We start from the raw sequence: 15404 nt of genomic DNA on the forward strand, positions 1-15404 counted from the left end.
ATACCCGATACTCGTTTGGGATATTGCATGGATAGTTTTATTTTTTGAGTTAACTATCATGGTTCAAATATATCTTGAGAATGCGAGTCTTATAGCTCTTATGATCAATAGATTATTAATTCCTTCTAAGTGAAATATTTTCTTCTAATCCTCATTCATATATTAATTCCTTCTTCTTACTTGAACCTAGTCTTCTAATTTTCATTCATGTGTCTTGATGCATATGTAATTGCATCAGATACCCGTATCCTGGATTTGATAGAATGCTGTCGTATCTCTGCTCAAATATATGTGTCTATATTTGTATCTGTAGTTGGGTATCATCGAATGTGACTTGTTTGTATTTTTTATCAGGACACTGGAATTTAGAGAGTACTACACTTATACTAATACCCTTTCCAAAAAAATAAAAAAAAACCCTACACTTATACTAATACACTGCATACTGATCTTATGGATGAAATTCTTGCATAGGGATAGTCTCTTTTTCTCAATACCAGCCACATTATGGATTTGTTTAGGCATGCATATCTGCATACATAAACGCCCATGCATTATGTATGCTGCTCATTAATGGTTTGTATTTACACTCATAGAATGGGTACGCGTGCGCGCACACAGACATCTATGTATATTAGAAAAGTGTTCCTACACGATCGTGTAGATAAGTTATCTACTCCGTCGGCTTAAAGCACAGTGGGCCCACATTGTTTGGGTGATCCAAACCATTCATTTGATAGGTCCTCACATAGATAGGGTGAGGGTTGGGATGATCCTATGGAGCTGATTTTTTGGTCACACCCTATCTATGTGAGGGCCCATCAAATGAATGGTTTGCATCACCCAAACAATGTGGGCCCCCCACTGTATTTTTAAGCAGACGGAGTAGATAACTTATCTACTCGATCGTGTTGGAACACTTTTCTCTCTCTCTCTCTCTCTCTCTCTTTATATATATATATATATATATATATATATATATATATAGAGGAAAGTGTTTCTACTCGGCCGAGTAGAAAAGCTTATCTACTCCTCCCTTTAAAAAGTACAGTGGGCCCACACATTGTGGATGATCCAAAGCATTCATTTGATAGGTCTTATCATAGATAGGGTGTGCCCAAAAAATCAGCACCAAAGGGTCATCCTAGCCCTTCGTTTTGTTGGGCCTTGTAGAAACAGAATGGACGCATCTTACGCATCTTACACAGTGCGCCCATTCTGTTTCTACAAGGCCCAACAAAACGAAGGGCTAGGATGACCCTTTGGTGCTGATTTTTTGGGCACACCCTATCTATGTTAAGACCTATCAAATGAATGCTTTGGATCATCCACAATGTGTGGGCCCACTGTACTTTTTAAAGGGAGGAGTAGATAAGCTTTTCTACTCGGCCGAGTAGAAACACTTTCCTCATATATATATATATATATATATATATATATATAGAGAGAGAGAGAGAGAGAGAGAGAGAGAGAGAGAGAGAGAGAGTAGAGAACCTTCTCTTGTCCACCTACCAAAAAACACAGTAGGCCCACATTGTTTGGATGATCCAAAGCGTTCTTTTGATGGGCCATGACATAGATAGGGTGTGCTAAAAAAATCAGCTCCATAGGATCATCCTAACCCTTCAATTTGTGGAGATTAAAAATGGATAGTGGAGTTTAAAAACACAGTGGGACCACGTTGTTTGGATAATCCAAAGCATTCATTTGATGGGCCGTTGACATAGATAGGGTGTGCCGAGAAAATCATCTCGATAGGATCATCCTAACCCTTTGATTTGTGGAGGTTAAAATGGAGGCATATAAACCACCACAAATTTGTCTGTTTTTAACCTCCACAAAACGAAGGGTTAGGATGATCCTATGGAGCTGAGTTTTTGGGCACATCCTATCTATGTCAAGGCCTATCAAATGAATGCTTTGGATCATCCAAACAATGTGGGCCCACTGTGTTTTTGGTCGGCGGATTAGAGAAGGTTCTCTAGTCGACCGACCAGAGACACTTTTCTCATATATACATATATTTATATATATGAGGAAAGCGTTCCTGAGCTTGAGCTCAGATAAGCTTATCTGAGCTGGAGCTAAAAAACACACGTGGCCCCTCAATTTTGGGGTGATCCAAAGCATTCATTTGGAAGGCCCTTCCATGGATAGGTGCGTACGAAAAATCAGATCAATAGGATCATCCTAACCCAATCAAAGATGGAGGGGAAAATGGACAAACACTGTGTCCATGTTTCTGCTCATTTTTTCCCTTTACAAATGGCAGAGTTAGGATGATCCTTTAGGGCTGATTTTTGGTACACACCCTATCCATGGAAGGGCCTTCCAAATGTATGCTTTGGATCACGCCAAAAATGCGGGGCCATGTGTGTTTTTGAGCTCGAGCTCAGATAAGCTTATCTGAGCTCGGGCTAAGGAACGCTTTCCTCATATATATATATATATATGAGAAACGAGTTGCTGCGCTCGAGCACAGAAACAGGGGGGCCTATCAAAAATCAGCTCCATTGGATCATCAATGGGTGTCCATTTGTGGGGCCAAAAATGGCCAAAAATGGACAGATATTGTTTGTCCACAAATCTGTCCATTTTTGGCCCCACAAATGGACACCCTAAGGTGATCCAATGGAGCTGATTTTTGGTGGACACCCTACCCATGAAAGGGCCCAATGAAAATGAATGCTTTGGATCCCACCCAAAATGTGGCCCCACCCTGTTTCTGTGTTCGAGCGCAGCAACTCTATCCTCTCTCTCTCTCTCTCCCTCTCTCTCTCTCTCTATATATATATATATAGAGGAAAAGGATTGTACGCTCGAGTGTACCAACCTTATGGTACGCTCGAGTGCCCAATCACATGTGGGCCCACATTTTTAGGATGATCCAAAGCATTCATTTGAAAGGCCCTTATATAGATGGGGTGTGTACCAAAAATCAGCTCCATAGGATCATCCTAACCCATCCATTTGTGGAGGTCAAAATGGACAGACACTGTTTGTCCACAAATCTGCCCATTTTTGCCCTCCACTTTGGAGGGGTTAGGATGATTCAATGGAGCTGATTTTTGGTACTCACCCTATCTATGATAGAGCCTTGCAAATGAATGCTTTGGATCACCACAAAAAAATGTAGGACCCATGTGATTGGGCACTCGAGTGTACCATAAGGTTGGTACGAGCTTACAATCCTTTTCCTCATATATATATATATATATATAAAGGTGTTTGTGAGCGGCCCCTCATATAAGCTTATATGAGGTGATGGCTAGAAACACGGTGGGCCCCCGTTTTTTGGGTGATCCAAACCATTCATTTGATAGGCCCTGACATAGATAGGGTGTGCGCAAAAAATCAGCAGCATAGGATCATCCCAACCCTTCGAACTGTGGAGGTGAAAAATGGAAAAATTTGGGCAAATTTATAACTGCCCATTTTCACCTCCCCAGTTCGAAGGGTTGGGATGATCCTATGGAGCTGATTTTTTGGGCACACCCTACCTATGTCAGGACCTATGAAATGAATGGTTTGGATCACCCCAAAAATGTTGGCCCACCGTGTTTCTAGCCGTCACCTCATATAAGCTTATATTAGGGGCCACTCATACTCACTTTTCCCTATATATATAGAAGCTACTGATATTCCCATTACGATGTTTTGATAATGAGGCAAACTCACCTTGTCTTTTATTATTCAACCATCTTTCAAAAGCTATTACAATCCCCAAAAAGCTCTCAGCAGCCGATTACAAAGGACAAGACAAGGTGAGTTTGTCTCATCATCAAAATATGGTAGTGCAAATATCAGTAGCCTATGCAAGCACAGGTAAGGAGAATTGTAACTGCCTTTAGCCATTAACTACAAAAAATGGAAAATAAAGAGGGGAGTGCCATTATCAAAACAAGGGAGTGTGGATATCATTTCCCTATATATGTATGAGTGCTAGTGGAAGATTTGATTGTAGACAAAAAAAAGTACAAAAGGGGCTGTGATTATCCCATACTCGAAGAAACTATGTGAGTGAATCTCGATGGTCCCGGGATTATGCTTAATTCAACGTTTACCCCAAAAATGTTCAAAGTCCTCAAAAAGCGTTACTTAGATTCATGTCACATCTGGAAGTTATCTTTTCTATTTCTTTATTTTTTCTGCTTTTCTTCCATTGTCAAATGTTTTCTAACATGTAACCATATGCAATGTGCTTACAGGCTACTATGCAAGGATTGCAAGGTCCACAATTGTGGAGGTTGTTGCTTTTATTGAAGGGACAGTGTATATTGTACCGGCGATATGGGGACGTGTTAGAGCCCTTCAAATATGCTGGCTATCCAATGCTGCTCAATGCAGTCACTGTGGACATGGAAGACAGCAATTTTCTTTCCTCTGAAAGAGTACCTCTCCTTGTTGCGGCCTCAGAGCTCATTTGGCTGACGTAAATATCCCTGTCATCAACATGGATTTAAATTTGGGTTTGGGTTTGGGTTTCGGACATAGCTGAAATTCTATAAAAATCAAAGCGAATTTCATCCTTGTACTGAATTTTGGCTGAAATTAACGAATTTTTTTAAACTCAACTCAACTCAACAAAGCCTTTGTCCCAAACTAGTTGGGGTCGGCTAAGAAATTTTTTAAACAACCTTAAAAAATCACAATTTTCCGAAATTTCATGCGAAATTTCGGGTTTGGGTGATTTGATTTCGGTCCCAACCGAAATCCGAAATTTTGGCCGAAATTTAAAACTTTGGTCATCAACACTGAGTTTGTCAATGTTATCTTAGTTTGTTATTGATAATTTGGAGTAAAGATTTGTCTAAAAAAACCATAATCTTCCCTTATGCCAGGTGTGTTTCTTCATCACTGAATGGCGAAGAGCTTGTTAGAGATGGTGGAATACCACTCCTGGCAATTCTTCTTTCGCGTTGCATGTGTGTAGTTCAGCCAACTACTCCATCAAATGAACCAGCTGCCATAATTGTTACAAACGCTATGCGTACTTTCTCAGTGTTGAGTCAGTTTGATAGTGCGAGGGCTGAAATGCTCAAATTTGGGGGACTAGTTGACGATATTGTGCATTGTACAGAGCTAGAGCTTGTACCAGCAGCTGTTGATACTGCTCTTCAAACTTGCGGTCACGTTTCTTTATCACCTGAATTACAAGACTCTTTACTAAAGGCCGGAGCACTGTGGTATGTGCTGTGTCAGATTGAGTTTTAATTTTGTTGCATTTTAAGATTTATTTGATTATGTTTCTAGTTGTGTCTTCGTGGGTCTTAGCCATGTAGTTCTTTCCTTTTTTCTGGAGAAATTATCTGGTGCCCAACTGTGAAGTCCAGTGTAGGCGGTACAATAAAAGTACCGCCCTTGATATTTGATCCAACAGCACTCTTAAAAAGTGGTCTACTGTTGGATCCAATATCAAGGGTGGTACTGCCCACACCGAACTTCACGGCCGGGCGCCATATAAAATTTCTTTTTCCGGATGCGTTTTTCCTTATTTCCGTTTTTTGGTTTTGGGGTGTGTGAGTTGTGTGTGTGTGGCAGAAGAGGGGGAGGGGGGGATGCATTTTTTGAAGCTGTACAAGAAATAAGAAAAATTCCTGGGGATTTCTCATGCTCATCTATTACTATTACTCACTTGAGCCTTATAATTCTAATTGCCTTATAAATTTCTTCTTTTTTGACTACATAGTATACAAGCCTGCCACTTTTTTCTCATGCTCATCTATTAGTCACTGGAACCTTATAATTCTAATCACGTCAATTTCCATCCCTTTTTACTACATAGTATATATGCCCTGCATCTTTTCAGGTACCTTTTACCCCTGCTACTTCAGTATGATTCCACTGCTGAGGAAAGTGATGTGACAGAGGCCCGTGGTGTTGGTGCTAGCGTGCAAATTGCTAAAAATTTGCATGCCGTCCGAGCATCTCAGGCACTTTCAAGACTTAGCGGGTTTTCTAGCGATGGAATTACGGCACCCTATAATCAAGCTGCCACTTATGCTCTCCGAGCTTTGCTTACTCCTAAGCTTGCCAATATGCTAAACAATGATTTACCAAAGGATCTTTTATCTAGCCTTAACACAAATTTGGAGTCCCCAGAGGTAGCTTCCTCACCTTTTTCCTAATTTATTTGGATCATGGGCATTTTATAGATGATTTTTTTTGGCAGATTATCTGGAATTCGTCTACACGAGCAGAACTGCTGAAATTTGTGGATCAGCAGCGTGCATGTCAAGGTCCTGATGGTTCATATGACTTGAAAGAGTCACTTGCCTTCAAATATGAAGCTCTATCTAAAGAACTCCATGTTGGGAATGTATACTTGAGAGTATATAATGACCAGCCGGATTTTGAGATAAGTGAACCGGAGGCTTTTTGCGTTGCTCTTCTTGACTTTATATCAGGGCTTGTATGCATTCAGTCTTCTACAAACTCTGATGTTCAGAGCACATCTAATATCAATGGTTCATGTTTGGACTCATCCAATATTCAAAATGGTACCGTTGATGGGCCAATAGATGAACATAAGTCTGTTGGTGATTCTTCAACTGTTGATGGAGAAGAAACAGCCAAAGCCGATTTTGAATTGGTTAAGAAACTTCAAATTGCATTGACTTCTCTTAAGGTACATGTGAGGATTTAAATTTCAGTTTCGGTTTAGGTTTAGGACATAGCTGAAACCGAAATTTCGGCCGAAATCACCAAAATTTTGGTAATTTCGGCCCAAATTTTGGAAAATAACTTGAAAAATGAAAAAATCACATTTTTCGGATTTTGGTGGGTTCGGTTTTGGTACCAACCGAAATCCAAAATTTAAAACCATGGGTACAGGTACATCACTGGCTTGTTCATTGTCATCTTCCCACTTTAGAATCTAAATTGTTTATTTTTTGCTGTTGCAGAATTTATTGACAAGCAAGCCCAGTCTGGCTTCCATTTTTTCTACGAAAGAAAAGCTAGTCCCTCTTTTTGAATGCTTTTCTGTACCAGTTGCATCCGAAAACAATATTCCACAACTTTGCCTTGGTGTGCTTTCACTCCTGACTGCATACGCTCCATGCTTAGAGGCTATGGTTGCGGACAGGACAAGCCTTCTTCGTCTATTACAGATGCTCCACGGTGCATCTACTTCTCGGGAAGGGGTTCTCCATGTTCTTTATGCCTTGGCAAGCACACCTGAACTTGCATGGGCTGCGGCCAAGCATGGTGGAGTTGTCTACATTCTTGAGCTTCTTTTACCTTTGCAGGGTAAATCTTCTTTCCTTTCCTCCATGTGTTCATTCGTTTCATAAATAGCTGGCATTCTTACATGGGAATGTTATGGGTAAGACTTCAGAAGGGTTGTACTCAAGTCTATAGTTCTCAATGCACCTACATGGCCTACTCTGCCTGGCCTCTGTCAATTTTTGCTCCTATATATATGTATGTACGCACACACACACACACACACACGCATATATATATATGAGGAAACTGTTGGTGCGCTTAAGCTCACCAAGCTTATGGTGCGCTTAAGCGCCCAATCACATGGGTCCCACATTTTCTGTGGTGATCCAAACCATTCATTTGCAAGGCCCTATCGTAGATAGGGGGTGTACCAAAAATCAGCTCCATAGGATCATCCTAACCCTCCATTTGTGGAGGACAAAAAATGGGCAGATTTGTGGACAAACAAGGTCTGTCCATTTTGACCTCCACAAATGGATGGGTTAGGATGATTCTATGGAGCTGATTTTTGGTACACCCCCCATCTATGTAAGGGCCTGTCAAATGAATGCTTTGGATCATCCTAACAAAGTGGGCCCCCATGTGATTGGGCGCTTAAGCGCACCATAAGCTTGGTGAGCTTAAGCGCACCAAAATGGACAAACAATGTCTGTCCATTTTGACCTCCACAAATGGATGGGTTAGGATGATCCTATGGAGCTGATTTTTGGTAGACACCCCATCTATGTAAGGGCCTTTCAAATGAATGCTTTGGATCATCCTAACAAAGTGGGCCCCCATGTGATTGGGCGCTTAAGCGCACCATAAGTTTGGTGAGCTTAAGCGCACCAACAGTTTCCTCATATATATATATATATATATATATATATATATATATATATATATATATATATGGGATTTGCTAGCGTCCATTGCAGAAGGCATTTCGCGGATGGTCTGTTGCTGGTGAGAGCAACCACGTTAGATGAATAATGCATGAAGACAAAATCTGTTGAAAAGTGAGCCTGTGTGGCTGCTCTCACCTGCAACACACCATCCGCGAAATGCCGTCTGCAATGGACGCTAGCAAATCCCTATATATATATATATATATATATATATATATATATATATATATATATATATATATATATATATATACACACACACACACACACTAGTAAAAAAACCCCGTGCGATGCACGGGCCGACAAAGAATTGTACGGACCACATCATAGGTTGATCCAAACCGTCCATGTGATGGAACACAACATGAATACGTTGTGCCCATAAAATCATTTCAATAGGTTGATCCTAGCCCTCTAATCTATAGAGGTTTCCATAATATGTTGTTCCTCTTATGGTGCCTGGAATTTGTAAATATTTTTCAAGGTGTGCGAAATTCGTAATATCCTCGAAAAATTACTAAGGAAAAGTAGTTTTTCGTAATTGTCATATTTCTATACCTCTTCTTTGTAGTTTTTTCCGTAATTGTCATATACAGGTACCCGTTGTCCGTAATTTCCCTCCAAAACTTTACTACGCAATGATTATTATTGCTAGCTTTTGGGTACTTTATTATTGCTAGCCACCTTTCAAGAAATAGTATTTCCGTGTAGTTTTTCACCATGTCTAATAAGACAAATCTTTGAACACATACAATTGCAAAGGATGGGCGAGACGTAGCCTTTGGAGAAGGTGGCTAGCAAATCATGATTTGCTTTTTCATATAATTCCGAAAATGGGTAGGATTGAAATTATGTGGCTTTAATGGGTGCCTTTGTTAAAAAGCATAAAGGAGGGGGTAGGATTGAAAATATGTGGGTTGAATGGGTGCCTTTATTAAAAAAAGTCAAAAAAGTGATGTGTAATTCTCATAGAATTTTGGGAGAAATTCAAATAATTTTGCTATATAGTATATAGATATATATATTCTATTAATGTTTATACGTACACATGTTTGTTTGCTGTGTTTGGTAACATTGACCATACTTGTGGCACACTTAACTATGGTGATTGGCTCTATTGATATAGTGAGCTGCTGCTAGTCTGGCCCATTGCATGTATCTTACTTAATTGGATGATTCTAAACTGATTACCGCTTCATATGAAAGTCATTATTGCTGAACATGCAAAAATCGTTCTTGTTTTTTTTTCCAAGGTGCTGATCAATGTATGATCTAAAGTCTAACCCATTCGTTTGTTACCATTTAAAAAAAAAGCATTCATTTGTTTGTCTTTCCATAGATAGTCCATCCATTTTAAACATCCACAAATCTAAGTGCTAGGATCATCATATGGCAACTATATTTGGGGCACGATTTATCTTCTGCTGGGACCAGCAAATGAATATTTTAGATTATCCATTCAAGTGGTCCCACTCTACTTTTTGGCTGCGTGTGCACCTACCGACGCGACCACGTTATAAAATCTCTCTCTCTCTCTTTCTATATATTTATATATATATATGAGAGAGAGAGAGAGAGAGAGAGAGAGAGAGAGAGAGAGAGAGAGAAGTGTTTCTAGTTGCCGACTAGAGATCATTCTCTAGTCCCGCGACCAAAAACACTTGGGTCCCACATTGTTTGTGGTGATCTAAAGCATTCATTTGATAGGCCCCATCATAGATAGGGTGTCCACAAAAAATCAGGTTCATAGGATCATCTTAACCCTTCCATTTGTGGAGCTAAAAAATGGACAGATTTGTGCTGATTTATAGCCGTCCATTTTAAACTCCACAAATCACAGGGTTGGGATGATCCTATGGAGCTGATTTTTTGTGGACACCCTCTCTATGTCAGGGCCCATCAAATGAATGCTTTGCATCACCCAAATAAGGTGGGACCCATGTTTTTTGGTCGCCGGACTAGAGAGGGTTGCTATATATATATATATATAGCAGAAGAGAAAAGGAGAGAATTATTTGAATTTCTCCCAAAATTCTATGAGAATTACACATCACTTTTTTTGACTTTTTTTAACAAAGGCACCCATTCAACCCACAGATTTTCAATCCTACCCCCTCCTTTATGCTTTTTAACAAAGGCACCCATTAAAGCCACATAATTTCAATCCTACCCCCCTCCTTTATGCCTTTTTAATTATGGAAACCTCTACAGATTGGAGGGCTAGGATCAGCCTATGGAAATGATTTTACGGCCACAACCTATTGACATTGTGTTCCATCACATGGATGGTTTGGATCAACCTATGATGTGGTCCGTACAGTTCTTTGTTGGCCTGTGCATCGCACGGGTTTTTTTACTAGTATATATATAAGGGAATATATGTATATACATAACCGTGTATAAGGGGATTGCAAGCACAAGTTTGAAGTGGGAGATGGATTACTGTTTTGATGGTGCTCATTTTAAAGTTTCCATCATGTGAGTCAGATGTTCTATTTTACCTTTTTGTTTTCTGCTGTTGAATTTGTTTTTGTTTTTGCTATTTTATCTTTCGTGTCAAAGCTTGTCAGCTGTTTTGTGTTAGTCTCTGCTTTTCAATGAAGTTTGCTTTCGTCTTCCATTTTTAGCCTTTTTAGTTTGCTTTGGTCTTCCTCTATTCAGTGATTTTTCAGTGGTTTTGTTCTATAGATCCTGTGATGCAATCTTGTCGAGTCTTTGCAGTTGGGTGTGCCCCAACCCTAGGTTTGATCTTCCTCGGAGTTTTATGAAGTTGCATTTTGATGGCTCGAGTCTCAGTAACCCTAGTCGCCTTGGTATGGTGTGTACTCGGTTGACGCGGTAGAGTACTCAACTTGATGCGGTCATAACTCGAGATAGTCAAAGGAGTTTTGATTGACTTTGTAGGGCAAAATGCTGATTTGGATAAGAGCATGGGAAGGTGCAAGGGAATCGACTCGGGCAAGTTGATGATGACATGGGATTTTTTTTTTTTGAAAGATGACAATTTCATTGACTAGGAGTCCCGTCCTGCGTTACAACATATCAATAAGACCGGACCGGGCATACCCAGAACCAGATAAGGTAGGCCTAAACAGAACACCTTTACTAGAAAAATAAGATTTCCTTCACTATACCATTTAGTCCTGCCTAAGTTTCCAAAGAAAAGCTACGTCAATCCTCTATTTTTAAAATCCAAAACCCACTTCTTAAGTTAGCGCCAATATTAAAAAAAACCAGAAATTAATAGAAGCAAAGGCAAACACACCCAAAAATCTCCTACTTTATAGATCAACAGGGACATGGAAGCGGTCTTCCTTACCGAGAGCACTTCTCCAATCCTTCCAGAATGAAATTGAATTCGTCAAGGACCAATTCCTCTTCCAATGTTTGGTCTTCCTCATTTAAATTCGATTTTTCCGAAGCCTCTGCTTTTATAGTCCAATCCTCCAGGCTTCGAAGCCCAATCTCTTTCTTTGCTTCCCAATCCAACCTCCTTTCTTTTCTTTCATCCATAATGAATTTGACAAAGAGGGGGTGTTTGTGCATGGGCTTATGGGTTTCTTTCACATCGTAAAGCCCAGTTAAATTAAAGAAAACCTCCCTCCTTCTATTGGCCTCTCTCTTAAAAAGAGTCCATTCCCTTTTCAAGAATGCGCCAATTTTCTCTCTGGGTGTTGGAGAGGAATTGGAGGCCTTTTCTTCATTGTAGCTTAATTCCCTGAAAAGTAAAAGGAATTCCTCCCGAGACGGTTTATCTGAGGATCGTTTCCTTTTCCTACTTGGTCTTGCTGAGGAAGAGGGAGAGATGGGGGAAGATGATTCTGATCCATACTCCAAACTGTCTAAGAAATGCTTCCTAGGATGAAAGACACATAGGTAATCGCCAAGGAGTTTTAGCACCCAGGCACTAAAACCAATAACCGCCCCCATAATACACGTAGAGCGAGGGTGCCAACTTGGAGATACCCTCGGATATAACCCCTTTAATCTTCCTGACCATGGATTCTGCCTTTTCGAGTGCCAGAGATAATAAGACAAAAGTTCCTGAATTTACTTAAGTATTGATAGAAGATCCCTAACATGTACTCTGACATCTTATAATCATTTTCTTTGAGGGACTGCACATTAATATAACCACCGTACGCCAAAACTCTTACTTTTCAACTTCCCACCGAAGACAATTATTTGAATAGCTCCTCCTGACAAATCTTTTCATTCTTCCTTGATATCCATATAACTCCAACATATGTCTTCTTTATGACGACCACAAGGGAAAGCCTCCGAAAAAATTAGATAATCATGACAGCAAGAAAGGTAACCCAGAGATCTTATCCTTAGACCGAGCAGGCCACGTGTAAAGCGGAGGAGCAGGGGAGGCTTTTAGATATTCCGGCCATCTTTCCTGAGTCTCGATTAAGCCTGACTTTAGGTAAATATGCACTCAAGCCTCTATTCCAAGATAAGCCAAAACCATGCTTTTGAAACCTTAGGTTGAAGCCCAACTGTCCTTTCAGGGAAGTCTTGGGAAGGGTGTCTTGTAATTTTCCACTTCTTATGCCTGGAGGTTTGAAATTTGAATCCTGATGGTGGGGCCCCCGCATGTCATCTGAGCACCTGTTCTGAATCTCAAGGGGAAGCGCCGACGGCCTATTCACTGGTAGGATATTCGACGAGGCAGGGGGGGAGGGGGGAGGGGGGGGGGGGGGTGTCACTCCGACCAGTCCCAGATAGCATTTGAAATCCTGATTGAGACTCCAATTGTGTAACCATATGTTTTGAAACTATGTTGTGTAGCCATATGTTTGGTTGACACGGCCGAGTACTCACCTGATGTGGTCATAACTCGAGATAGTCAAAGGTTTTGGTTTACTTTGTAGGGAAAAATGTGGATTCAGACTAAAAGTGAGTCGACTCAGACGAGTTGATGATGATAGGGGAGAGTTTTGAAAATGAAACTATGTTGTGTAGCCTTATTTAGGCTGTTTTGGGATACTATAAAGCCTTCTCTGTGGGTTGTTGCATCGGCGTTCTTGTGGATTTTAGCCACTGTTTAAAAACTCTCCTTGTCAATCGTTGACCTGCCCAGGTCGACCCCCTTTTAACTTGGTCGAATTCTCATCCGAGTCCGAGTTTAGCTCTACCAACTTACCAAGTCAATCAAAACTCCATTGACTGGGCTGAGTTAATGAAACATTGAGCGAATCGGTCACTGACTCCCCCGAGTCAACTCCTTTTGCCACGGTTGAATCAAATCTAAATTTTGAAATAGTGACTGGCTTTTAAGCCATTACTATGGCTGTTTTGCCACTTATATGGGCCATTGTGCCTTCTCGCATCTTTTCATACCTTTGTGATGTGAGTTGTTATTGCGTGATAATTTTCATGGGTGGAGATACTGTTCGTGTGTGGCATTCTTGGCACAATTCATGAAGTTTTGGGAGAGGACCAGTCCAAGTGTTAGGGGGAGATTGATGTTTACTCAATGTGAATTATCCTAGGTTAGTGTGAAAGTGCTTGATCAGGCTATGTGTTAATTATCCATGGACCGAGATACTGTTCGTGTGGGATCAGCTTATGTGTTAGGGCGAGATTGATGTTTACTCAATGTGAATCATCGTAGGTTAGTGTGACTCTGTTTGTTTTTTTTTTTAATTGTTTCAAGCTAGGCATGTTGTTATCCTTATTCCAACTTGTGGGGGAGTGCTGGTGAATAAAATTAGTCGAGGTCCCATCCAATTATGTTTACATTTGTCTACTTCAGTTAAGATGTGTTTCCTTGTGGGCATTGGGTGCATCATAGGATGGACCTAATGACATTTTTTATTTTTTTTTGAAAATTGTCAATTTCATTGATGCTATGAAGATTACAATGGGGACTAGGGGTCCCAACTTGCATTACATAGAATCAATTAAGAGTGGCCAAGGGCATACTCCTTGGCCAATAAAACCAAACAAAATCTTCCGTGTCAAACCGCTGCAGATGGGTGAATACTTCCATGCACTCCCACCATGCCAGATCGCTATATCACTTCCCTTTTGAGATCTTCATCTACTACCGCATCAAAAAAAAAACCTTCACCATACTCCTTCCTTTCCTTTAGATTACCCAATGGTCTGGGGCATTCATCAAAACAGACTTGCCATCATCATCTAGATAGTCATTCAGTTTGTATCTTTGTATGACAAGCCTAAAATGCGCACTCCCCTTCGCCATAATCATGAAGGATCAAGAAACCCAGCATGATTATGAGCAATTCCTCCGAATCCGGATACCCACCACCCTAATGCCCCACAGAGGCTAAGCCATGTAAGATTCATAGCTCAAGACTCAAAGATGAAATCTTTCCATTGCTTCCGAAGGGGTTCTCCCAACAAGACCATCTCTTCATCAACAGTCATCTTTCTCAACTGCGACATGACATTCTCTAGCACCAAAAACCCCAAAGGTAAACCAATACTTCGATCACCAGAATAGGAAGGAAATTCGCAAAAATCACCTTGAATATCCATTCCAGCTAAAATTTTAGCTTCCAAGGCCTCAAGACTAAAAAACAAAAAGGAGGCCCCCCATACCCAAAGACTACCAACTACTAAATGGAAAAACAAGTAGTAATAATTCAGCCTGAAGCAAAACCTACCCTGGGTGACCGGGAATAAAATTTGAGGAGATTTGAGAGTCTACTATTTTTCTTTCTTGACCCTACCAAAGATGCATCCAAGAATTTCTCAACAATGCGTGCGAGGAGGTTATTTCCTGCTCTTGCCATTCTAGCATTAAGATTTAGGCGATGATTAAAGCCATCAGAAGCTCGGGGATCTATTGTAATTATTGATTAAGTGACTTGCCATATTAAAAGTGGTCGGATGTGGGAGTATAACGTCTCTCCCCAAGATTTCTCTTTCTTCCTATCTTCTCGTCTCTTTTCTTCCTCATATATTCTCCTTTCGTTCATATTTGGGCTACATTAATGACTTTAACAACCAGGTCATCTACATCTCTAACCCTGTTTCTATGAGGAGACAAATGTGTAGAGGTAGGTTATCGTGTTTGGAGGGATAAAATTGTTTGAAAGAATATCTATATCTCATATTTGCAGTCAGAAGAATTGCTATTAGGCGTCCCACAAAAGCACTTGAGTGAACTGAAGAACATGATTATAGTATATATTGGACAAGCTGGCATGATGGTTACCTATACACCACCTTGAGGGGGAGAATTTTGGGATGCATAAGTCACTGACATTAGTCTTAGTCATTTCCTTTGTATTTGCATTCATAAACACTTGT

General features: G+C 40.4%; 1 protein-coding gene across 2 annotated transcripts in view; it reads left to right on the forward strand.

Annotated features, from left to right (window-relative positions):
* GRV2 (DNAJ heat shock N-terminal domain-containing protein) overlaps positions 1-15404 on the forward strand; it is an 82417-nt gene that overhangs the window by 38746 nt on the left and 28267 nt on the right. For both annotated transcript variants that reach the window (XM_077366841.1, XM_077366840.1), the window contains exons 12-16: positions 4209-4432; positions 4842-5186; positions 5810-6104; positions 6173-6628; positions 6906-7251. In XM_077366841.1, coding sequence (XP_077222956.1) covers positions 4209-4432; positions 4842-5186; positions 5810-6104; positions 6173-6628; positions 6906-7251 — 1666 coding nt within the window. The remainder of the gene's footprint in view (positions 1-4208; positions 4433-4841; positions 5187-5809; positions 6105-6172; positions 6629-6905; positions 7252-15404) is intronic.

Source organism: Tasmannia lanceolata, unplaced genomic scaffold (assembly GCF_043159265.1).
Source record: "Tasmannia lanceolata isolate RefF3 unplaced genomic scaffold, GAP_Taslan_0.1 ptg000023l, whole genome shotgun sequence".
NCBI lineage: Eukaryota > Viridiplantae > Streptophyta > Magnoliopsida > Canellales > Winteraceae > Tasmannia > Tasmannia lanceolata.